Below are 26,001 nucleotides of genomic sequence, written 5' to 3'. Positions count from 1 at the left end.
CACTTCGTGAAGGTCCCACTCAAGCTCTTGGCTGATAGCTGAGGTGCCAGGGGTATGAATGGGCCATCTAGAACATTCTATCCAATCAAGTCTTCCAGTTGCCTAGAGCTTCAGCCACCACCAAGTAGAGCAGTTGAGTCCTGTTAACGCTCAGAATCCAGAGACATAACAACAGTTGGGTGTTCATCTAGGCTACTACATTTTATTTATTTATTTATTTATTTATTTATTTATTTATTTAATTTTATTATTTTTTTTTTGCTACTACATTGTAGCATGAATTCTTCCATGTAGATAACCAAAATAAATAAGCAAAATACCACTTACATCAGGATGCGTGAAAACAAATACATGAAAGAAATAAGAGAAGCTTATTCTTCAGAGAAGTGGTGACATTTTTAGCTACATGCAAATCAATGGCTTACAACCCCATCTGTTGTTTTTTTTTTTCCCTTGGTTGCTGACTCATTGCACATGTCTGGCATTGTGAAATATGAACAACACAATATCGGTTTGCGGTTTTGAGTGGAGATGAAGAACAAAGGTAGTAGGAGGCATGGTTATATGTCATCCCCATGAGAGACGATGATAGCCCTCACAACTCACATGGAATGGCGTCCACATCCAATAGGGAGTACAGTGCTTACTGCCCATTTTCTCCCAAATTCCCCTGATTATTTTCTACCCAAGTGAAAGGACAAGGCCAGAGAATACCAGAGATTCAGTGGCAGTTCATCAAGATGGCCCGACTCCAGTGATAACCCTTTTTCCACCCATCGACCTTCTCGGACCCGGTATTTTCACTGTGTGCAGCAGTAAAACATGGCGGGGGCTACCTCTTGGCTTACGAGGAAGTGGTGGAGAACGTCGTGTATTCCACATTGCTCCTTGTGCTTCTTCGGTGCATCCATCCAAAGGGCAAACACTGTTTTTCATGTCATAGACCTGATTAGCTGTGATAGTCCGTTTTCGGTGAATCACACATGTTTCTTTCTCCATTAGATTCTAGTCTCACCAAATCATCACTCCCAAGTTACAGAAGAGCCAAACCGACACTTGGCCATCTTCTCAAATTGGCCTGCCCTGCCATTTCTTTTTTAGCCGTCGGCCCCGCATTTCTACTTTTTGTATGTAAACATCCTAAAATGAAGTTTCCACAGGGCAAGACTCTCTTTGGGAAAGGGCTAGAGCATCTAGCTTCCTTGAGGGCAGCAGGGAGGATGGGGTGGGTGGAGGGGAGTTAAGGGGATGACACTCCCCCTCCAAGGGGACACTTGTCTGGAGACATTTGGGTGTCATGATATGGTGGGAATGCTATTAGCCCCTGGCAGGTGGAGACCAGGGATGCTACTCAACACCCTACATCTTAGATTATCTATCATCTATCATCTATGTATCAATCATCTATGTATGTATGTTTGTATGTATATATCCATCTACCATGTTTCATATCCATCCATCCACCCATCCACCCATCCATCCATCCTGGTCTGTCCACCCATTCTATTATCTATCTATCTATCATCTATCTATCTATCTATCTATCTATCTATCTATCTATCTATCATCTACCTACCTACCTATCTATCATCTATCAGCTATCACACCAGGATATCCACATCCTAATCCCCATGTGATAAACAGAACAATGTTCCCCAAAGACATCCACTCCCTAATCCCTAGAACCTTTGAATATGTTACCTCACAAGGCAAAAGTGCTTCTCCAGATGTGGTGAAGGATCTGGAGATGTGGAGAATTCATCTGGATTATCCGGGTGGGCACAGGCTCCTCATTTATATGGGAGAGGCAGAGGGATCAGAATTGGAGAGAGAGCTGTGACTATGGAAGCTGAGGTTGGAGGGATGTGGGTCTGCCAGCCAAGGAATGCAGGCAGCTCGAGCAGCTGGGATGGCAAGAAATCCGATTCTGCTTCAGAAACCCCAGCAGGAATGCCGGCCTGCCAACACCATGATGTTAGCACAGGGAGACCCGTGTGGGACTCCTGGTCTTCAGGATGCTCAGGGTGGAAGGATCTGAGGTCAGGGGTCAGGGAGACTTGAGTCAGCCTGCATTTAATAAGTGATTGGAAGTCACTCTGTGCAAGCTCAGCTTCCCAGAAACACAGTTTTTCACTGTAAATTGAAGTTACTGCAAATTTTTCCTGTTCTTTTTTTTTGTGTGTGTGTGTGTGAGGGGGGGAGGGTTTTTTTTCCCCTATGTCCTTTTGCTCATGGATTCTTTGCTAATGAAAGTGCTTTGTCACCATGGCCTATTTTTATCCATACAGTAATCACTGTGAGTATTATTTAAGAAATTAAAAAAAATGTTTTTAAATTTAAATTTAAAAAAGTTGTTTTAAGTAATCTCTAACCCCAAATGTGGGGCTTGAACTCACAGCCCTGAAACTAAGAGTCACATGCTTCCCAGACTGAGCTAGCCAGGCGCTCCCCTTCTATAATTTTACTTTATTTATTTATTTATTTATTTATTTACTTACTTACTTACTTATTTTTTCCCTTCTATAATTTTAGTATGAGCCCTGGGCAGCCATTCCAGGGAGCGCATTTGTTTTTTTTCCTTTATTTTTTTTAAAAAGATTTTATTTGTTTGAGAGAGAGAGCATGAGCAGAGGAAAAGGCAGAGGGAAAGGGAGAAGCAGGCTCCTTGCTGAGCACGGAGCCTGACTTGGTACTTGATCCCAGGACTCCTGGATCATGACCTGAACTGAAGGGAGATGCTTAACCCATGGAGTCACCCTGGTGGGTGTCCCCCAGGAGCACCTTTGAAGGCAGAAGCTATGGACAGAAATTGGCCACTGACAGGTGGCCAGTCTCAGGTTCATGCTCTTGAGCAACACACACCAACCAGTCTCCCCATTAACACCCCACGAACGGTGATTCTTCGTTGGAGTTCTGAAAGTCCCTGAAGTATGAACCGTAAGAACACCATGCTCACCTCCTTCCCTGCAGCTTGGCTGGAGCCACATGGGCGGAGGTGGGGAGTGCCAAACGTCCACACCTCTTGATGACCTGCCATGCTGGCCATCCACAGCATGGCTGCAGGACTTTACCAACCAGCCAGAACCCTTTCAAGCCGAGCTCATGGGCAGCGAGTATACAAGAGTGATCTTACATTTTTGTCGTGGTTTTTTTTTTTTTTTTTTTTTTTTTTAAAGAGTCATCGTTTTAGGTCAAGATTGAATCCGCTTCCCGTTGTCATTTCCTTGTTTCTGTTCCACTCTTTAAACAGAGGGTAGCCTCTGTAGATGAGCCATGAAGGCACACGGACCTTGTGCTCGCTCTGTTGTGGGTCTCCCCAAGAATGAGGACGGTGCTTCTGCCTTGGGTGTCTGCCGCCGTCTTCCTGCTGGCCACTGTGACGGTTTCGGGGGACGAGGCACTGGGTAAGCCCTGCTTGGAGATGCGGCTGCTTGTGTGCCTAGGGTGTCCTTTACTTTAGCATGCCTTCCTTTGGTCTTTCCTTCCCTCCTTCTGCTCTTTTTCTCTTTCTCTTTTGCAACTGTAGCATCTGTCGTCTTGTTTTTGTGTTTTTCTTTCTCTGCTTCTTAACAGTAGCAAGCAGCTGGCCCAGATTTCCCAGCCCCTGCAAACCCAAGTTTGCCTCTTTGCAAAGGGCTCATGTTGGATCGACTTCCAATGCATTCGGTTCTAATGTGCAAAAAAAAGAAAAAAAAGGACGCCAATACAAACAGTCCAGGTCCATCTGTTGCATGCAGGCTCTGGGTGGCTTCCCTGTCCCCTTTGCTTTCCCAGAGAGCAAAGCCTTTATGTTTACTGAATATTGGTCTGTCCAAAATGAGCTCGTGTCACATCTGAGAAAAAGGTGAGGGCGAAAGAAGGCGGATGGAGGGATCAGCTGCCGTGGGGATTGTGGGGGCCGCTCTTGTGCCACACGGGATTTTCTAGCATGCGGGTGGCAGACACAGGAACTGGGGAAGGCGCTTCAGGGACCTCTCATCTGTGAAGGGTCACGTCGCGTCACTCCATGCTCGTCCCTGTGTGTCTGAGCTGCCCTCTTGCTTGCCTGGTTTGCAAGGCTCAATCCAGAGACGCCCCATTGGCTACAGTCTCTTGATGGCACATTGGGGGGTCCCACTGGCTCAGCACTGACTCCCAGAGAGTCTGAGTGCGGGTTTCCCCTAGACTGGGCTACAGCAGCACAAACACGATTCTCGAATTGCATGTATCAGATGCTCCACTCACATGCACCAGGCACACCCTCAAAACTCTTCTAGTAACTTCTTGGGGAACACCGGAGCTCGTTTTGTTCCTGAAAGCTATTTGTGGTTTGCTTGCTTTTCCTTCAATGGAGTTGACTTGTACCCGAGTCCTTATAGGCACAGAAGCCTTAGAAACTAAGTAGTCGAGGGAACGGGGTCTCACAGGGGTGCAGCCCTGGGAAAGCTCCCCGCACGGCTCCTGGGCTCCCTGGTGTCCCCGTCATTAATCCACTGGCACTTGCAATATGCATGGGTCATACGCACTGATGGGACCAGTCGGGATCCCACAGATGTATGGGGAGGCCACTGTCGTGCCGACTGTTTGAGACATGAGGACCCATTTTGGGCTTCACATTGCACGTGTATCAGGTGCGTCAGGACGATGTCCATTCGCCCAGAACGTGCCCAGGAACAGACAGGGGGCTCGTGCAGATTTAGGGACAGAGAGCTGTGTGCAGCTGAGTGCAGATGCTCAGCTCACATGCAGCAAGACTCAGGGGTGGGTGAGGGTGGAGGTGTGTGCAGGGGAGGAAGCTGAGTGCAGACGCAGAAGGGGTCCCATGTGCACCTGCTCCCTTAGAAGACAGGAGGGACACAGCCTGGGCATCGGGCTTCCTCTGCACCACAGATGTGTGCAGCTTTCACCCCTGCTGCCATGGTGCTGATGCTGGAGGAGCCTTGCAGGGCGTGCTGAGGTCAAGTGTTCCCACACTAGAATAGGACCAGACACATCCAGCCCCGCTATGAACACCCACTTACCCACCTTTCCTCGGCAACTGTGGAGCATCTTAGGAGCATCGAGGCCTATGATGATCGTTCCCATACCCTAGTGCGCCATGTGCCCTTGCTCCGTGGGCTCAGCTGCGACCCCTAAAATCATCAAGTCTGAGCCCCTACAACCTCCCCCTGGACTTTATTTGCAAAGAGGGTGTTTGTAGAGGTTCGGGCGGCCAGCTCTTAGCTGTGGGCGGGACCGACCTGTCAGCACAGAGCCCTGCATGCCGCATGTAGACCGCGCATCTGGGTGACAGAGCGGACCAGAAGAGGGAGGAGCGCCCAAGCGGGGTGGGCAGACGGGCTGACAGGTGTGAGCTTGGTTCCAGAAGGTGTCCACGTGGACGCGGCCCTGCAGGGTGGCACCGCTGTATGGCTGCCGTTGCATTTGCGTTGAGCAACCGTTGCTGGCACTTCGGCTGCCTGGTAAATAAAGTAGGTGGAGAGAAAGTAAGAGAGAGAGAGAGTCCAAATCACACGATTCACATTGCAGACCCTATCAGAACCATCACACGGGTTGACCGCTCGCCGCTGTGATGTCACGCGGACCCGCTCTGCCTCGGGGAGGGGTCCGTGAGGCTGCGTTTTCTGCCACCCTCCTTCCACCCGGGGAGCCCGCGAGCGCCCAGGAGGAGGGCATGGGGGCATCCCGATGTGACTTCATGGGTTCTGGAGCTCGGTGCCCTCGCTCTGGGGACACACAAGAACCATCCGGAGTTTCCTGCGTGACTAATGCTGTGAACCCTTGTGGTCTCTGCCCGCGTCTCTGCACTGGCAGCTGTGAACCCTGCTGTGAACCCAGAACTGCACCCCTGCCCACCCCCTCAATGGGGAGCGACCAAGGATTTTTACAGGACGCCGCCACCGTCCGACGGGTGCATCCGTGGTTTCCCCACTGGGCCTGCCACTGCTTTGGTGGCCCACTGGGTACTCACCCCAAAAATACCCAGTGCTGCATCCAGTGGTGGCAACACCCACACTTGTGGTAGCAGGTTCTCGTGCTGCTTCCATCATCTTCTCTGTTCCTCTGTCTGTGTGTCTTGAACTGGGACGTGGGTACCACACCCAGAAGGAGATTGTTGGTGTTCAAATGACGCACCCTCACCCACTATTGTCACTATTTGCAAATGCTCCGAAATCCGTCAGTTCCGGATTTCCCTGCAGCTTTCTGATTGGGTGTTACAGAAACAAATGCAATTTTGCTAAAGATCCGCAGGGTCCTTGCAACCGGGGAGCTGGTGGTCCCAGCACGTTCCTATCGCAACATGTTTGTGGGGGGGACCCTGCTCATCACAATGGAGGGGGGTTAGCTCTCCCTCAATAGAGGAGAAGGCCACAGGCAGGGCAGGGCAAGAAGGTGAAATGGGACACGTCTTTCTGTTTTATTTTATTTTTTTATTTTTATTTTTATTTATTTTTTATTTTTTTAAACATTTTTTTAATTTATTTATGATAGGCACACAGTGAGAGAGAGAGAGGCAGAGACACAGGCAGAGGGAGAAGCAGGCTCCATGCACCGGGAGCCCGATGTGGGATTCGATCCCGGGTCTCCAGGATCGCGCCCTGGGCCAAAGGCAGGCGCCAAACCGCTGCGCCACCCAGGGATCCCCTATTTTTTTTATTTTTTAATTGAATGATTTGAAAACAGCCTTATTGATATATAATTGGTCATTTAAAATGTAGATTTTAGTAGATTTTAGTAGATGCATAGAATATGTGCAACGAGTTTTAGAGCATTTCCGTCATCCCCAGAGGGAACTCTAAAACCCTGCTAATCTGTCATTCTGGGATCCCGATCCCGTACCCAGCTCCTGACAACCACTAATAGGCTCTCTGTGTCCCCGGATTTCCATATCTGGACACTTCCCATCCATGATATCACACACTCTGTGAGAATTTTTGTGGGTCCATTCACACGGCTGCTTATTTTCATATTTCAGCCACATTGTAGAAGAGTTTTTTTTTCTTAATTCCTTTTTATGAATGATGCGCCATCATATGGATGGATCGCAGTGTGTTTGTCCAAAGAAACGGTTTTCAGAATTTTGCCCAGGGGCGCCTGGGTGGCTCAGTCCATGGAGCATCCAACTCTCAGTTTTGGTTCAAGTTGTGTGACCTCAAGGTTGCGAGATTCAGTGTGAGGTTGCAGGGAGACTTCTTAAAGATTCTCCGTCCGCACACAGTCTCACTCTCACCCTTTAAAATAAGTCAATAAGTAAAATAAATAAATAAATAAATAAATAAATAAATAAATAAATAAAGGAGACAGAACGTAAAGACTGCTAACTCTGGGAAACGAACTAGGGGTGGTAGAAGGGGAGGAGGGCGGGGGGTGGGAGTGAATGGGTGACGGGCACTGGGGGTTATTCTGTATGTTAGTAAATTGTACACCAGTAAAAAATAAATTAAAAAAAATAAAGAAATAAATTTAAAAAAGAAATAAAAAAGATTAAAAAAGAAATAAAAAAAGAAAAAAGAAATTAAAAAAAGAAATAAAAAAGAAATTAAAAAAAGAAATAAAAAAGAAATTAAAAAAGAAAAGAAAAAAGAAATTAAAAAAAAGAAAAGAAAAAAGGAAATTAAAAAAAGAAATTAAAAAAAAGATAAAAAAAAATGGTTTAGCCCCGAATGAAACAGGGTGGAATACCTGTCTCACTGGTATCAAAACAAGGCAGCAAAATTCATTTCAACCATTTCTTGGAGGCACACGCTCCCAAATCTAGAGCATGAGCGATTACTTCAAGAAGTATCGTAAAATTATGTTGCCAAATGCAATTTTTGTACAAAATTAAGTTGCTTATTGGTTTTTTAAAAATGATGGTTAGCTATATATAGAATGTTCTGTCTATAAAGTGTACATTAAGTACATTCACATGGTTGTGTAACCACCTTCACCATTCATTTCTAGAACTTTCTCATCTTCCCAAACTGAAACTCTGTCTCCATTAAACACCGAGTCCCGTCTCCTCCCCATCCCATGGCGTCCACCATCTAGTGCATGTGGGGCTCTCCTGAAAAGTGGGGATTTTTGAATACAAGTGAACTATTGATGAAGTCTGGACATTGGTGTCCGAAGCATCGTTCTCTGCCTCTTCCTCTCTCTGTACAGACAACTTCTATCGCTAGGACTGCCTGCATTAAAGGGCGTCGGCTACCATGTGCAATTTTACGCCTTCGCGTCTTGACGCGGCCTAATAAGTTCACCACATCTCCTAAAGCCGACGCGTGCTTTCCGAGCAACAACTGGAGGGGGAAAGCACATTTCTGGCATCCGTGCATTCCTTTTTGTTGAGGAAAATCACTTTATTATAAAATAGGCATTGAAGCAGAATGCGACACACGTCTACCGCACACAGTGCACCAACGAGATCTACAAAGACGAGACATCTACAAACACAGAAACCCTTTACTAGAGCTCGTGGACACAACCCATGACACACGTAATCTGTGAATAAATAATGACTAGTCCTCGACCTGGTGACCCCTCAGCACCTTTTGTCAGACAAGGTTTTCCCTAACTTCACCTGGTAATTGGAGACACTGTCTGTGTTAGCTCATTGGATTTATCCCATGGGGGGAAAAAAACTCCTATCTTTACGACAAGATGTGTTCCAACGTGGAGCCAGACTTTCCCTCACACTACAAGTGGGAGGTGGAGCATCACATTCCCTGGTATTTGCATTTCAAAGAGTTGGTTTCCTTGAGAAAGATACCCCTGGGTCCTGAGTCTGGTAAAGATCTTATTAAGTTTTAAAAGGATTTGCATGGATGTCAAAGACATGGAGAAAGATCTGACAAGTTTCCTAAGTAAATTCTTAAGAAAATGGAGGGGGGAGGTCTCTCTTCCTTTATTTCATTTTATTTTATTTTATTTTATTTTATTTTATTTTATTTTATTTTATTTTATTTTATTTATTTTATTTTATTTTATTTTATTTTATTTTGTTTAATTTAATTTAATTTTACTTTTAATTCAATTTCATTTTCATTTTATTTTATTCTATTTTTCCTAAGATTTTACTTATTTGGGCAGCCTGGATGGTTCAGGGGTTTAGCGCCAACTTCAGCCCAGGGTATGATCCTGGAGACCCGGGATCAAGTCCCACGTCCGACTCCCTGCATGGAGCCTGCTTCTCCCTCTGCCTGTGTCTCTGCCTCTCTCTTTCCTTGTGTCTCTCATGAATAAATAAATAAAATATTTTAAAAAATAGATTTTATTTATTTATTTGACTGAGAGTGAGCACAAGCAAGGGGAGGGGCAGAGGGAGAAGCAGACTCCCCACTGAGCAGGGAGCCCAACTGGGAGCTCAATCCCAGGACCCTGAGATCCTGACCTGAGCTGAAGGCAGGTGCTTAACCAACTGAGCAACACGGGTGCCCCAAGTCTTTTGTTTTTAAATTTTGATTTGCTCTTTCAAGGCACAGGCAGGGCAGGGGTAAAGACCAAACATGCAAAGCAAAAGTTCTCTTTCTATTTTGCAAACTGCACACAAGACCTCACAAATATCTTCCTAATCTTGGACCGGCTTTTATGCCCAGTGCTACCTGAAAGAGCAACCCTGTGCTACATGAAAACATTTTGTAGGATCAGCGGGAGACCTTCTGTGCTTTCCTTTCTCTTCTCAGAGAAGTCTCGCCCACACCCCAGTCAGGAGAACCCCAATCACGTCCCTCACCTACACTGGTTAGGAACATCTGAATCCGTTCTGAGAAGTTGACAAAGAAGTAACAGAGACAGGGTGACTTGCTTTTTTTCTCCCCTTTCCAAGTCTGATCTCGCTCCCTCCTGTCCCCGCAGCTGACTCATCCTGTGGGGGTGGCAGTGAAGTGCAGAACAGTTCTGCTTTCCTGCTTGTGCACGGGGCATCAGGCTTTATCCATTAGATGTGTTCCACAGACAGAGGTCCCAAGATCTGAAATAACGTTGACACCTCAGCTATAAACTTCCCTCCCTTTCAGACCCAGGAGGTGTTCACTGTGAGGGATGGATACTGGTTCCTTTCCTGAAAGTCAGAGATTTCCAGAAGCCATGACGTCCTTCCTGACATCTCCTCTCTCTTTCTGGAACCAATGGATCAATAGGTCTGAGGTTACCTGTCTTGTGATCAGTCACATCAGGAACAATGGTCAGCACAGAACAGAAGTATTCCATACACCTCGGGCATCTGAAAGGCTTTCTTAAAAATTCAAAGAACATTTTCATCTCTCCTTCTACCTTTAATTGGACACCAAATGCACTTGATGGTGGTCCACTCCCTGGTACGGCAAGCTTTGAATAAACGTACTCTCCTTGTTCTTATTTGGGTGTCTTTTGTTCATTTCTACAATGTAGATGGTCACTGGCTGATCACACAAAAATATTGTTTTGGGAGGTCTTGAAAAACATCAGTGAAATAGCAGATTGAATTTGGATTGGTGAGAAGGTGTGATGGGAAAGCATGGCTAATTCTGGACCATGAAGTAGGATGCGACCCCATGAATGTTCAGCAGGCCAAGTCTTCCAGCCCAGAGACCTTATGGGGTGTTGAGCAAACAGGTCCAAGGTCATGATGTATATTTGCCTCCTGCTTTAGGGGTGGGGTTGCTGAACCCAGGACTGAATGTGAAATGTGAGTCCCTGACCTGGAGACTTCGAGACCCTCTTTCTCAGCATTTGTGAACATGTATCTCTTCAGCTCATCATGTATCTCATCATACTCATGACCTGCTGGGTGCTAGAAATGTGTCCATTGACCATCCATCCATCCATCCATCCATCCATTATCTATCTATCTATCTATCTATCTATCTATCTATCTATCTATCCATCCATTCAACCATCTGTTATATCTATCATCTATTATCTATCTACCCATCCATTATCTATCTATTTACCTATCCATCCATCATCTACTATCTATCCATCATATCTACCATATATCATCTATCTATCTATCTATCTATCTATCTATCTATCTATCTATCTATCTATTATCTATCTATCTATCTATCTATCTATCTATCTATCTATCCATTCTATTGTCTACATACATAACCTGATACTTCCACTTCTAACTCAACACCACCGGGTTCATTCGAGCCTTCCATATTCCCAAAATTGTCATTCCCTTCCCTGGCAGTTGGAAACTTGCCCTTTCTTATCCGCAGCATCACAGCATATTTACTTAATCCTAGAATACACCCATTAACTACTTTCACAATGACTAACCCAGGCATGTGTGAAAATAAAAACTGCCCAAGCCTAAGTCACTTTAAAAGCAAAGACAGAGGGTTCATTTGTCTGTGAACCTTTCCTCAAGTTGTCATGTGTGAGTTGTAAGTTTTCTGAGTGAGACCACGAGTTTGGTGGATGGGGCACAGTGTCTAATGCCCCCTGTGTGCCCACAAAAGAGGAGGTCATCAGACACAGAGTCAATACTCAATAGCTGCTCTTCATACTAATTAATGGTCATTACGTCTTGCAAACATATGAAGAAAAGCAGCCGTAATCTTGCTCCTGACTTATTCCTCTGTCCCCAGTAACCCTTTGTATATCCTGCAGCTCTTAACTGACATAATTAAAGCCGGCTTGTTTGAGAAAAATCTTGATTTTATCCATCCCTATAAAGCATTCTATTATTCTTATATCCTCAAGTGCTAATGTCCTTTTATAAATTTCCAACCAGTTTCAGCATTGCCTCAATGGATCCTCTATTTGTCTCTTTTTACCCAGAAGGAGTATTGCAGCTTCAGATGATCAACTTTAATTTTGAAGCTGTGCAGGTTACATGGAATGCAAGCCAATACTCGGGGACAAATTTGACTTTCCTCTACAAGTAAGTGCCCCTCAGGAAGGGAACACCATGTCTTGTGCTCAAATAGTTCTTCTCCTGAGATACCAGCAATTGCGTGTGAAGGGCCAGCTAGTGAAGGTGTGAAGAATCAAGAATGTGCAAGTGTCAATGTGTGTGCTCTGTTTCGCCCTGACCCCTCACCACAACCGCAACCACACCTCTTAACCAAGTGATGACTAAGTCACACTCAAAACCACCTAGATTCATACGAGGACATCCACAAGGTGCTTATTCATCCAGGACCATTCACAACGTCTCGACAGATACCTTTGACGGGAACCCTGTTCCCTTGAAACAAGGTATGCAGCCGTGGCAAAGGTTGACCTTCTGAGACGTTTCATGCCAGCTTTCCAGCAGCCACCTTCCAAAAGTGTGTCTCCCTATCATGGGCTTTTTTTTTTTTTTTTTTTTTGGTCTCAGTATAAATGTAGGAGAGAAGCATTCTCCAATTAACTTAGCCTCAATTCTGTGAATGGGAGAGATGTGTGATTGATTCTTCACAGTTTGATAGCATAGGAGATGAATGGGAAAGTGTACACAGGAGGGACATTTTAAGGTGAATTGGTTGGGAAATAAACATTTAAAAAAATCTGCTGGGTCTCCTAGATGGTCACATAGGTAAGTCACTTGAGCGTCAGTTTCTTTATTATAAAGGACATAATTCTCGATCAAGTCACTGCTTGGATTTGAGGACCTCAGGACAGAGCCTAAACTGGTCCCAACTGGGCACCATATTTTTTTTCTTAATATTGTAGGAAGCCTCAGGGAGATCTCCAGTGTTGGTTCATCCTTATTAAAGTGCCTCCTCAAATCAAGGGCATGGTGACTCTGCAAGTCAAACTGTACTTTTATTAGTCTTCTGGGGCAGTCATAACACAGTACCACAAACTGAGCAGCTTAGAACAACACAAATTCATTGTCTCCCAGTTCTGGAGACCAGAAGTTTGAGATCCAGGGGAGGCAGGTGCTTCCAAGGAGGGTCCGTCCTGCCTCTTCCAGCATCTGGGGCTGCAGGCATCTCTGGGCTGGTGGCTGCATCCCTCCCATGTCTGCCTCCATCTTCACCTGGCTTCTCCTTTGTGTCTGTGTCTCGTCTTGTGTCTCTTATAGGGACAGTGTCACTGGATTTAGGACCCACTGTAATGCAAGATGACCTTATCTTGATATCTTTCCTTTAATCACACCTGTCAAGACCGTATTTCCAAATGAGGCCCCATTCACAGATTCCAAGGATTAATGCATGAACAGGCCTTTTGGAGAACCACCATCCAACCCACTACAGGGGGCCTTCAGGGAGCATACTGTGTTGAGAGAGGGGGTATTTTTCTATTTGGACAGTTCTTGCTGGGCTTTAAGAAAGGGTTCTTGAAGCGAGTGAAGGGAGTTCCCAATCTGTGGCAGAGATATGGAGCAGAGGAGTGAGCCAGGAGATGTGTGAAGATGCTATTTTCAAAGACTCTCTATGGCTGAATGGTTCTATGTTTTAACCACAGGTTAACCAGTGACGAGACTGATAGCCAATGCTCCAACTATATTCTTCAACAAAGTCGCACTGCTGGATGCCTCCTGGAGGCAAAAGAAGATGAAATTCTGTGCTTTTCCATCTGGAATGGAACACGTCTCCTTCTCAACAAATGTCAGTGGATCAGTGCTTACTGTAAGTACCAAAAATGAACTCGTTGCCAAGTGCCCCTTTCCTACTCCAACTTCGAAGAGACTGGCCTTCTAGAAAATTCGTCTTGATACACACATTGGACAAAGATGTGTCATGGCACTCTGTCCTCCAACAGAGAGAGAGAGAGAGAGAGAGAGAGAGAAAAGCCCCCCTTTCCCCTTGATACCACCCCCATTGGTTTTCTTAGGTGCATTCAGGGTTGGCTGTCAATCTAGGGTTATAAAACACTGCAAATAAAAAGACCACAAATCAGGCAGCTTAAAACAACAGAAATTAATCATCACTAAGCTCTGGAGACCAGACTCTGAGCTCCAGGTTGGGGAGAGTTGTGCATCCTCCAGAGGCTCCAGAGGAGGGTCCTTCCTGTCTCTTCCAGCGTTGGGGGCTTTAGGTGTCCCTGAGCTGGTGTCCGCATCCCTCCTGTCTCTGTCTCCATCCTCATGTGGCTCCTCCTGTGTCTGTGTCTCTCTTCTTCCATCTAGGGACACTTGTTCTTGGATTTAGGACCATCCTGCTCCAGGATGAACTCATCCTATCTTGATTAGATCTGCAAGGACCTTATTTCCTAATAAAGCCACATTCACGGTACCAGAGATCAGCTCATGAACGTACTTGTCGGGGGACACCGTTTAACTCATGAAAGCGTTCATTTCCCAAAGGACAGGCTGGTGGGGAAGGAGTCTCATGTGATGTTTTCCATGTTCTGTCTTCACTTTAGTTTGCTGAGGCTACTGCAACAAACTGCTACAAAGCAGGTGGCTTAAAACAACAGAAATTTGCCCTCCCACAGTTAAGAAGACCCCGGGCATCTGAAATCAAGGTGTGGGCAGAGCTGGTTCCTTCTGGAGGCTCTAGGGGATGACCTGTTCCATGTCTCTCTCTCTTGCCTTCTGGTGGCTGCTGTTCCTTAGCTTGTAGATGCATCAGCTCCATCTATACCTCTATCTTCACATGCCCGTTTCCCTCTGTGTGTCTGTGTCTCCTCTTATGAGGACACTAATTATATAGGACCAGAGCCCACTCTACTCCAGTAAACCCCATTTTATCTTTAATTATCATGCCTGCAATGATCCCAAATGCACATATTCTGAGATATGGGGGCTAGGACTCCAACATATCTTTCTTAGGGGGACACTATTTATCCCATAACAGACATTTTCACACAATTTCAAAGAGTTCATTTGACGATACACATTCAGGTCCTTGGAGCTATGCTATAGATGTAATGAGGATGAATAACACCCTCATCCTCAGTCTAATAAAGTATTTTTTAAGATTATTTATTTATTCATGAGAGAGAGAGAGAAGCAGAGACATAGGCAGAAGGAGAAACAGGGTCCCTGCAGGGAGCCCGATGTGGGACTTGAACCTGGGATGGCAGGATCACACCCTGAGCCAAAGGCAGATGCTCAACTGCTGAGCCACTCAGGCGTCCCAATCCAATAAAGTATTAAGGAAAAGATTAAGGCAGGCCAGAGAACGTGAGTCTAAGCAAACTTACCACTATAATTTTAGAGATGTGGAATCTTTATCTTTGTAGAGGTGGTGATCATTTTTTTGTCTCTCCTTCTCAGTGAAACCCAGCTCCCCAAAAGACTTGAACTTCCAGTGGCATCAGGAAGCCATTACAGTGACCTGTTCTGATCTGCCCTACAAGCGTCTCCTCTATGAAATCCAGTACAAGAGTATGTTCGACACTGAGTGGCAGGTGAGCATGGTAGCATCTTTTTCTCAGCCCAAGGGTGAGCGAGGATCCCCAAGAGGTAATCAAGAGAGACGTGGAGAGACACAGAGATAGATGTTGGCATTTGTTTTAAGGAATTGCTTATGGGATTATAGGGGCAGACACATCTCAGGCCAGAAGGCTGGAAACACAGACAGGTTTCCATTATGGTCTTTAGACTTCTCTGGGAAACTCCAGTCTATGTCCTCTCAGGGCCTTCAATGGATTGAGTAAGGCTCACCCACATTATAGAGTGACCTAAAGATGGCTGATTAAAAACATCAATCATTTCTATAAAATACCTTCACAGTAACACCTAGGGTATCATCTAAGTAAAAAACTAGACACCAACCTTGGCCAAGTTGACAAATAGAATTAACCATCACCATACCCTGTACCACCCACCCCTCTTTGCATGCCTTTTGAACATGTGAGAACCCTTTCTGGTACTGACTATTTGGGCGTAATCAATGGAATAAATTAAAATGATGTAAATATCAATGACTCAAGGGCTCACAGTTGTCTTCCAATAATCACATGACCACCATATAAACAAAGGATTAACATCTTTGCAAAAGCAGAACTGGAGCCAATGGGCAAAATCATCTGTAGAAGGCAGATGGAATCACCTGGATCAGGTATAGTGAGGTGCCCACCCCCGGAGGTGCCCAAGGAGAGTCTTGAAGTTGGCTTGGACGGGATCTCGGAAAGACTGCCCTGGAAAAGTAGTTAAGCTACCTGGGCTATGAGCCGCCTGCCTATCCCAGAAGTCAATGATTCCACAAGTCTGCAAGGACACCTGTGTCCATCAAGGTTTGCAGACTTGGATGATGGGATCAACCAGAAGCATCATATCTCATGGGACCATCTAGGGAGGAGGGGGAGCTAAGGCAAGGTGAGTATAACTGAACATCTCAGACTAGGATAGTCGATGTCTGCTGTGTCTACAGGTGTTGGGAGGGGATCCTTTCCACATTCACTCAAGATTTACTTACTGAGGATCTACTATGTCCCAAGCACTGAGGACATAATAATAGCACCTAGCCACAGCAACTTGGGGATGGATGTGATAACACGTGAAAAACATTGAGTAAGTTCACCCTTACTATGGTTACTCTAATTATTTTCACTACTAGGCTCACATCTACTACTCACTCCTACTACTCTTACTCACCCTTATTATATTTGCTGGTGTCTGCACCAGCAAGGAGACAGCGAGGAGATCTGTCAACAGATGGAAATCCCTATTCTTATGAAGAGGCAAATCCTAAGTGCCCATATAATACATCCCTAAATCTGGAAATGGTGCAATAAAACGCAGCAATAAGAATAAAAATGAGAATACCGTTGAAGGCCGTTGTATGTAACCCAAGCAGGAGGGGACCTATCAGAAAAGAGAAAAGCTGACCTAATGCTGGGTCTAGTAGAATACCGTCACTGAAATGAAATTTGATGAAACTCGTCAAAGAAATGCAAAGTAAAGCAATCGATGGGTACTGGAGAGCACCTAAAGAGTGTGGTAATAATAAGATGTGATACTGGTCAAGGATGTTGAGCATTAACAAACTTTAAGAGCTTATCAGTTGTCCTATTTCTGACCTATTGAGCCCCTTTTTAGAAATTGATCTGGGCACCTGGGGGGCTCAGTGGTCGACTGTCTGCCTTTGGATCAGGTCATGACCCTGGGGTTCTGGGATCGAGTCCCACATTGGGGTCCCTGCATGGAGCCTGCTTCTCCCTCTGCCTGTGTCTCTGCCTCGCTCTCTGTGTCTCATGAATAAATAAATAAAATCCTGAAAAAAAATAGAAATTGATCCTAAGGAAAGAATTAAAAATGCGGATGTGGTTTTATACACAGAGACATCTGTTGAGGCATTATCTAAAATAAATACAAAGCATTGGAGGCCACCTCTATGCCATACAATAGGGAGATGGTCAAATAAATAATGGTACATCTGTATGATAAAATATGTAAGTCACCAAAGGCACTATAGTGATAAATGATATTTAGTGATGAAAGCAATGTGTACAGTAAAACATTGCATTATATGAATACAATATCAATTGTTAATGGTGATTATATGATGGAACTGGAATAAAGTTTCCAAGGAAAGAAACAAGGAAAGAAACAATATCAATTTGTTAATGGTGATTATATGATGGAACTGGAATAAAGGTTTTTACCGTTTTTAATTGTGTGTTTGTATGTGCATATGTTTTCTAAAGTCTCCAAAGTAAGCATGAGTTACTGTTGTATTCATACAAAAAAAATTACTTTTTCTTTTTAAGGAGTAACTTTTCACTAAGTAATTCTTAAAAGCATCTGTAGTACTATCTGTTACGAAGGATTGTTTCTTCTTGGAGGGGAGCATAGAGATTGTTGGCTGCGTTTGTTTTCCTTAGGCAGACAGATGAAGTGCAACTGGAATGTGAATGCTGAAAAGTAGGTGCCTTATGTGACTCCCTAGTACAAAGACAAAGAGCTTAGGTCAAACCACTGATCCCGTGCTTGCTTTTTTTCCCTTCAGTCCAAGGAGGGAGAAACCTGCAATGTTACGACAGATGGCTTGGATGCTGAGAAATGTTATTTCTTCCGGGCCAGAGTGAAAACAATGGAGTCCAGCTATGGCCCCGACACATACCCAAGTGACTGGTCAGAGGTGATACACCAGCAAAAGGGGGAGCTGAGAGGTAATGCTTGCTACACAGCAGCGCTGCACCTGTACATGGGCCAGCGCCTCGTCTTTTGGGGGAGAGAGGATTGGAGGTTCCTAAAAATGAATGACCTCACCTCCTACTTCAGAGATCAATTTGAAAGCATTTGTTTTGTTTTCCAGACCCCCTACGTTATTGGGCTAGTTTTCACTTTTATTTCTATTAACAGCAACAATGATAATAAGTACTATTTATGAATGCTGATTCATTGATATAGGCATAGATCATAGATATATAAAATAGATGATAGATGACATCGACATATAGATATGATAGATATGTAAGTGAATGATAGTTCATAGATAAGTAGATGGATAGATGAATATAAGTGGATGGACGGATATATAGGTAGATGATAGATATGATGGATGGTTAGGCAGACAGACAGATACAGATGGACAGATGGATGGATAGATAATAGATATGATGGATGGATGGGTGGATGGATGGATAGATATAGATGGACAGATGGATGGATATAGTATGAAAGATGGATGGATGGATGGATGGATGGTTAGATAGATAATAGATAATATATAGATAGATAATAGATAGATAGATAGATAGATAGATAGATAGATAGATAGATAGATAGACAGTAGCCTAAAGCAAGCCTCAGTTTCCTCAAACACCCCTGGCAACACAGGTACTTGAGAGCAGTGTGTTGAGTCTACACCACTTGTGCGGTGGCTACCCTGATGGGTGCCTGTCCAGAGACACCATCTCTCTTTCCAGGATATGTCCCACCGCAATCAAGATTTACTGTCATTGCTGTTTATAAAGGAAAGAAAGTGGGGGATTGGAGCCTGACCTACTATCATCTTGAAAACTGACAGCAACTCATTCTTTTTTGCTTTAGATTCGTGCCAGGAGAAAAAACTTTTCCCCAAATTTATTTTAGTTTCTGGCATGGTTGCGTTGCTGACAGTGTCCCTTCTTCTTCTGTCTTTATGGAAAGTACGGAGGTAAGGATGACTCTTGACAGCCTTGTCATACACACAGGACGGGAGGCTTTGTTTGCAATATGTCCACTAAGTAGAAAGGGAAAAAGAATCATCTGATAGGGTTATTCGTCCGATAGGTGAGCATCCCATTTCCCACAGTGCACGCTTCGCCAACAGCGTCTTTTAAGAAAATTGAGGGAAACAGTGCCGAAAATGCAGGGATACCTGGGGTATTTGTCTTGTAGAAACAGTAGAATATATGAATGTTAACTCCTACCAGAGGATTAGCTGGCTTCACACACACACCCCGCTGAGCCATTGTCCGCCTACCATATTGGAGCAACAGGTGCTTAAAACACCTCTCAATTATTATTGAGACTTATCAAACGGAACTGTTGGGTGAAGGGAGAAGAATCGCACGTAGAAGCTCGTCTCGTTTTCGAATCAAGTGACAGATGTAGCGAAACAGAGCCCGTAGACAGTTTTTCATGAATATCATATTAAATAGTTTTCTTTGCTCAGCTTTCTTACAACCACTTAACCACCGCCATGTCCATCCCTATGTAAACTGAGTCACGCTGCCCAGGCGTCTTGGCTGTGAATGATGCATGAAGGTACCGATGCCCAGGGTCATGGGCACCATCTTGGGATGGTGGTTTCTTGGGATGAGGTTTTCATAGCAACTGCAGGGGGCCCGGGTAGAGAAAGATGGAGCAGCACTCGGGAACATTGAGCCTGGGTCTGCACCAGGGTGAGTTGGACAACTCCACAGGGTCCCCCACTGAGAGCCAGATTCAGCACCGAAGTGCCTCGTTTAATTCTTGCCCACGACCTTTCCAGCCTCGTCAACTCTCCTTTACTGACTCACATGCATGCCACCCAAACGGAGCTCTGCTAGGGTGGAGATGAAGCAATCAGATAAGGGTGCCTACCGGTGACAGGCCCGGTGTTTTCAATAGAGAGTTGAAAGCACCCCTAGGGGAAACTGAGCCCCATGATTCTTGGAAAACACTAACGCTTGCCCTGCTTCAAGGGAATCCCCTTTGCAATGACGGGTGAAAAGTCAACTATATTGGTTGGTGTCCTAGGGCGGCCATCACAAAGGACCAGACACACGGAGGCTCAAACCAGAGGCATTTATGAGATGTAGGTGTGGGCAGGTTGATTACCCGAGGCCTGTCTTCTTGGAGTGTAGACGCCATCTTGTCCCTGTGTGCCATCCCTCTGTGAGCACACACATCCCCGTAATCACTGTCTTTTTATAAAGACACCGGTCATGTTGAATTAGGACCATACTAGATCACAACCCTTTAAGTCCAAGACCCGGGGGCCTATGAACTAAAGTGGCCAAAGGCAGACCAACAGGAGAAAAGCCAACTGTTTCTCTATTGATGTTATCATATTACGAGCGGGGAGGACCCAAAGATAGGAACTGAAAACCCAAAGAGGTAGTTAGTCTGGGGAGCCTCGCATATACCACTTGAACAAAGGGCAATGGTTGTAGAGACGTGAGTAGGTGGAGGAGAAAGGGTTCTGAAGCTGTGGTGGAGATAAATTCTGGGAAGGTGACTACAAAATGGAGACACAAAACAAATGACACAGAAAAGTTGTGTATGTGGAAAGATCTCAGCGAAAAAAAATTAGTTCTCCTCTTCCTGGTAATTGAGGCAGCTGGGGCGGGGGTTGGCGGGGGGGGGGGGCGGGGGGAACCTTTACAAATGGAAATTTCTATTGCAAAATGGTAAAGTGACACCTTGTGTTTAGGCAGCTGGAGAAGAACACAGAGCTCCTCCTATGTGTCCTGGATCGTAATAGGCTTCAGCCTCAAATAATCAATCTTCGGGGGGGGGGAGCGTATTTTAGGGGGCAGCCCCATGAGGCGCGTCCCTTATGACTCGTTTACGCTCCATTGTTACCGCTTGAAAAGCACAATCTCCCCACACGAGTCCCAGAGAGGGTTACGGCTTTTGACCTATGATGTCAACCTCTATGACTGACACAGTTCGGCCCATTGCATCAAGCAAAGAGACGGGATGGTCCGTGGGTGGTGGGAATCGATATTGCGCATTAAGGTGCTCTGTGCCCCGGACATCACAGTGTCGGTGGGAGGTGTCAAGTGGGTGCTGGGAGACGAGTGTCTGCGGAGTTGAGGTGGGGGGAGCACATGCCTTGACACGACAGGTACAGTTCCCTGCAGGCACCACATCTCTGCGGTGCAGCTGTGTCCCCATCCTCGGCCCATTGGAGGTCCCCAGCCCTGCTCGGGCATGCTCGCCTGCCTGACCAGACTCTCCGTGTCCATTTCAGAGTCAAGAAGCTCCTCATGCCCAGCGTGCCCGATCCCAAATTCACCTTCCCTGGGCTCTTTGAATCCCACCAGGGTAACTTCCAGGTAACTACCACCCCCCCAACCCCATGCATGTTCAACACGATTCCTTTATGTCTAATCCCTCCCCGTGCACCTTCGTTAGAACTGACATTTCTTCCAGCTATCTCCTTTACGTGCCCGCGAGCCTTTTCTGAAATGAGAGCCGTGGCTTCATCATTTTCTCCTGGTCGGAGAGATACCAGATCCAGAGAGGGGCTCAAGGGGCAGCTCGTCTTTAAACCAGCCCCACAGAGTTCTGCCCTCCCGGGATTTTCCAGCCCAATCGCCCTCTCATCTCAGCAGGAAGTTGTGTTCTTCGTGGGCTCACCCTGCACGGCTGAAAACAAACCCAAGACTTCCGCTTTTAAACGGTTTACAGGCATTGTTTCATTCACTTGATAAAGGCTTGCTTGTGGAGGGCTGGGCATGAGCAGCTAGGAACCGGGGAGAAGGGACCAGCCCCCCCTCCCCAGGAGCTCGCCAGGTGGGGTGTGCGTTTTCCAGGATAATGCATTAGAAGTTTCTCCGGAGATGTCACCAATCAGAGGCTTGAAACAACAGAAATTAATCATCTCCAAGCTCTGGAGACCATAGTCTGAGCTCCAGGGGGGGCAGGACCCCTGAGGTCCAGGGCGGGGCCTCCGGGGAGGGTCCCTCCTGCCTCTTCCAGCGTCTGGGGCCCCAGGCATCCCCGGGCTGGTGGCCACATCCCTCCCATCTCTGTCTCCGTCCTCACGTGGCTCCTCCTCTGCGCCTGCATCTCCTCTTCTGTCTCTTCCGAGGACCCCTGTCGTTGGATGTAGGGCCACCCTCGTCCAGGACGAGCTCTTCTCAGACTCTTCACTTATATTTGCAAACACCCTATTTCCAAATAAGTTTACATTTATAGGTTCTGGAGGTTAGGATGGACAAATCTTTATTTTGGGAAGGGTGTGCACCATCCGACCTCCCACAGGGGCAAGTTTAATTTCCAACCTCCTTAGACATCAGGGACAAAACAAACAAACAAAAAAAACGGGGGAAAATTTTTTCCTACACCCTCTTAGTTTCTCTGTTCAGGGCCTGCAAATTAAGCAGATGAGGACAGATTGGCATAAGAAAAGGTTGACTTAAAAAAAAAAAAAAGAAAAGGTTGATTTCATAGGCACCTGAGGGTGGAGGGGTGTTCACAGAAAAGAAGTGAAAACCCCAAAGAGGTAGTTAGAAGCCCGGGCTCCGGCGCCATTTTCACACAGCGTGACAAAACGGGGAGAAGTGACAGGACAGTTATAGGGCAGGGGAGGGTGGGACCTGTGGGTGGCAGGTGTCATGTGGGAAGGTGACTGGGGTGAAAGTGAGGTTTGTTATGCAGACTGCAACCCTCTGGGGTGACGGGGGCTCTCCCTGCCCCTGTAGTGACACCTTTACACATGGAAATCTTTACTAAATGGAAATTCTTGCCCAGGCTTTTGTGCAGAAAAGGGGAAGGCAGACAGCTCCTCCCGAGCTTGTTCTTTCTTAATCACCTTCAGCTCAAAATAATCTTTTGTCCAAAGTGCCTTCTATGGGGTGGGGGTTTCCGGAGGGAGGGGCACATCCTGATCCTCTTCTGGGGGAGATCCTAGGGAGAGAGGAGGGGGTTAGAAGAGCGTTTTCAGGACAAAAGACATGAAGGAGAGGAGGGAGGCTGGGCAGGGGAGAGCAGACACAGGGCCGGAGCAAGGACACCCCCACCCGGTTGGCATAGCGTCCCGTGGAGACCCCTCCCCTGCCAGTATCAAGAACGTCCCCCCACCTAGGTGTGCGTTAGAATGGCCGCGTCCAGAACCCGCCTGGACCCGCTGGGGGATAATCCCGCTCACGAGAGTCCGGGCAACTCACAAACACAATTCAGTCGTGTTCCTTGTCGTTGCCCTCGTTCAAAGGGCCGCGGAGGTATTTGCAGATACAGCGTTTTGAGGGTGACGGTAAATGCAGGTGTAAGAAGAACCACGGGGCGGGCTCAGGGATGCTGGAGCTTTCTGTTCCCAGGGGATTGCTGTTCCCGCCCAGGGATGCTGGCTCGGGGGCCTGGCACCTGCCAACGGGCGTCTCCCTGAGTCCGACATGCCCTGTGTCATCCCCGCAGGAGTGGATCAAGGACACCCAGAACGTGGTCCCCTTGAATAAGATGGAGGGTGCGGAGCATGATTGCGGCCCGGAAGAGGCTCTCATCGTCCACCTGGCCACGGCTGAGGCCGAGATGCCCATCCTGACGACCGGCCCGTCGTGTCCGCAGACCGAGGAGGAAGAGGCCTCCGGGGACCCCAGCCAGCTTCCTGGCCGGCCCCTGCAAGGCGGCGGTGGCGGCAAGAGGGTCTCTCTTGGTGGCTTCACGTTCGTGATGAGTGACAACTCATACGTCATGTTATGAGGGCTCAGAAGCCAACATTGGGGTTTACGTTGACGTTACAGCATCTCGGGGGCTCAGCACCACCGACAATGCCGTGTTCAGGGTGGGGGGTCAGGGTCACGGAAGACCCCCAACGCCCAACCGGTGCGCTCCTTGTGTCCGCTTCCATCCCACGCATGTCTACTCACGGGCTGCAAGGCAGACTCCCCGGAGATGGGGCCCGCGGCGTGTTGGAGCGTTTCTTGCTTTCAGCTCACGTCTCCTCGTGGCTGATGTTTTCATGTAAATTGTATGGCAAGATGGCCCGGGTGCCCGGAGGCCTTCTTCCTCTGTGCGTGTCACCCACGCCCCGCCCTTACAACGTCTTCACTCGAGCACTTTCTCCGCGCTTTCGAGATGCGGCCCACAGACCCAGCAAGAGGAGCACTGGGCCGGAAACGAATCCTGCCTTACAGACGCCAACCAGACACCCAGCTATTAACTGCGCGCGCCGGAAAAACACCCACTTTTCAACAACGGCGGGGAGGGGTGCGCTTATCTTCCGGAGACTCTGTTTTTGTTGGCCTCTTTGCTCACGACATTCATCGATGAGGCAGGTGAATGCAAACGTGCCAAGTGCGGTCGCCCGGAGCGTCTTCCCCTTGGGTGGGGCCTATCACACTGTATTTTGCAAAATGGAAATAACGAGACAAAAGAATTAGGCGTTTGTAGGTTTTCAAGGTCGTGGTTCTTCGCTCCAGCAGGGAGGGTACCTGCTGCGTCTCTGTGGGCTGCAAATAGGATAAATTGGGAGCCCTTGTGGGGGAGTTTGTGTGTCATCACGTGGTCGTCCCTCTGTGAGTGTCTGCGTCCCCATTCTCTCTTCTTATAAGCACCCCAGTCCTATGCAATCAAGGCTCATCCTACTGACCTCATTGTACCTTAATTACCTGTTTAATGACCCAATTCTCTATTATAGCCACATTCTGAGTTCCTGGGTTAGGGTCTCAATTTACGGGTTTTGGGGGATGCAATTCAGCACCCCCATTTAATCAGAAAGAAGAGGTGAAATTAAGAAATGCAAGCCGTGCACCATGAGGGCAACCCGCCCACAGGTGAGGTGCCAGGGAGCCCTTGCACGTGCATCCCCCCCCCCCCCCATTTCCCGATCCTGTAAACATCACCATTTTGTGATGGAGAGAAGCTCACAAGAGCTGCACCGGCCAAAGCAAGAAACGCGAGGGATGCGTCTCTGTCACCCGCGGGACAGTCTTGGAGAAGCAAGTGTGTTCTTCGCTTATGCGTTCAGTGCTCATCCTCAGCGGGAGGATGGATTCCTCAGACGCCACTGTCAGCACCTGCTCAGGTGGGAAGGGAAATAGGCGGAAACACAGCCCAGACGAGGGGAACCGTGCGTTCTCCAGCGATGCCGAACGCCTGTTTATGTCACACAGAAAGCAGGTTTTGCACCTGCCCAGGAACATCCCCCTGTTTCACGGGCTGGCGATGCCCTAGCGCACGTTGGCCTGGGGCTCGGGGGCTCACACCGTCCTGTGTGAAGCATCACTCTGGCGTGTGTGTTTTACTGCTGGTCCCAGGCAGGTGGGCAAGTGGGCGGAGCTGGGGGCAAACACCACCTCCAGGCGGACGTGAATCAGCACTATTAGGGAAAATGAGCTTTGTGCAACTGATTATGAACCGTGCGGGCCTGGGCAGGGGGTGCGGGTGGTGGCGTCCACAGAGCAGGACAAGCCTGGCTTCTGGGTTAGGAGAGGCCCCCCTCCTTGGAACATGAATGCCAAAGAGGGCATGGGCTTCCTGCACGTGAGTGCTGGGTCTGCACACACGCACACACACACACATGCTCACATCCCTGCACAGAGGCACGGTCAAGCGCTTGCCGTGTGGTCAATATCAATAGCCTCCAGCGGCAGGAGGAAGACCCCAGCTCAGCCCTGCTCCCACCGGCTCCTCCACAGTAAAGCCCGTGTCCAGTTCTCAAACCCCATTCGGCCCCATTTGCAGGCGTGCATGGTGCCAGGCACCCCCGCACGATGAGTTGTGTGCTTTCAGTGACATGCGTTAAAAAAGAAAAAAAAAAGGAGAGGAAGAGAGAGAATAGGACGGTAGTTACAGAGGGAAGAACAGATTTCATTCAGGGACGTTGCAACAGAGGAAAGGAGACCCCGGTGGAGAGCTGGCTTGGCTCTGAATACACTGTGAGAAAGTGGGGTTTACAGCCAAGGAGCAGGTGCGTTCATGGATGGACAATTACCAGTGAGCAGATCTGCAGTTGATCAGGTATCCAGGTGACCAGGTATCCAGGTGAACAGATATTGAGGGTGGTGGAAGATGAGGAACCCAATCAGACATCCAGG

The 26,001-nt window shown here is 47.2% G+C and overlaps 1 protein-coding gene across 2 annotated transcripts; it reads left to right on the top strand.

The window, feature by feature from the left end:
• The first annotated feature begins 3,222 nt into the window (after nucleotides 1–3,222).
• On the top strand, nucleotides 3,223–24,358 carry CRLF2 (cytokine receptor like factor 2). Of its 2 annotated transcripts, XM_025435299.3 has the most exons (8): nucleotides 3,224–3,404; nucleotides 11,728–11,830; nucleotides 13,342–13,505; nucleotides 15,098–15,231; nucleotides 17,775–17,937; nucleotides 18,821–18,926; nucleotides 21,213–21,297; nucleotides 23,381–24,358. In XM_025435299.3, the coding sequence occupies exons 1-8, from the start codon at nucleotides 3,323–3,325 to the stop codon at nucleotides 23,663–23,665; spliced, it is 1,122 nt and encodes a 373-aa protein (XP_025291084.3). In that variant the 5' UTR covers nucleotides 3,224–3,322; the 3' UTR covers nucleotides 23,666–24,358. The 2 variants fall into 2 exon arrangements, with proteins under 2 accessions (XP_035568109.2, XP_025291084.3); XM_035712216.2 differs by lacking the exon at nucleotides 11,728–11,830 and having other exon boundaries at nucleotides 3,223–3,404.
• Nucleotides 24,359–26,001: the final 1,643 nt, after the last annotated feature.

The sequence above is a fragment of the Canis lupus genome, chromosome X (assembly GCF_003254725.2).
Source record: "Canis lupus dingo isolate Sandy chromosome X, ASM325472v2, whole genome shotgun sequence".
NCBI lineage: Eukaryota > Metazoa > Chordata > Mammalia > Carnivora > Canidae > Canis > Canis lupus.
The sequence above is the reverse complement of the archived record's forward strand: the minus strand, read 5'-3'. Positions and strand labels throughout refer to the sequence as shown.

Coding starts and splice junctions, on each gene's coding strand:
- CRLF2 (XM_025435299.3), top strand. CDS start 3,323: ATGAGGACGGTGCTTCTGCCTTGGGTGTCTGCCGCCGTCTTCCTGCTG. Junction 18,927..21,212: donor TCTTTATGGAAAGTACGGAG/GTAAGGATGACT, acceptor TGTCCATTTCAG/AGTCAAGAAGCTCCTCATGC. Junction 21,298..23,380: donor CCCACCAGGGTAACTTCCAG/GTAACTACCACC, acceptor TCATCCCCGCAG/GAGTGGATCAAGGACACCCA.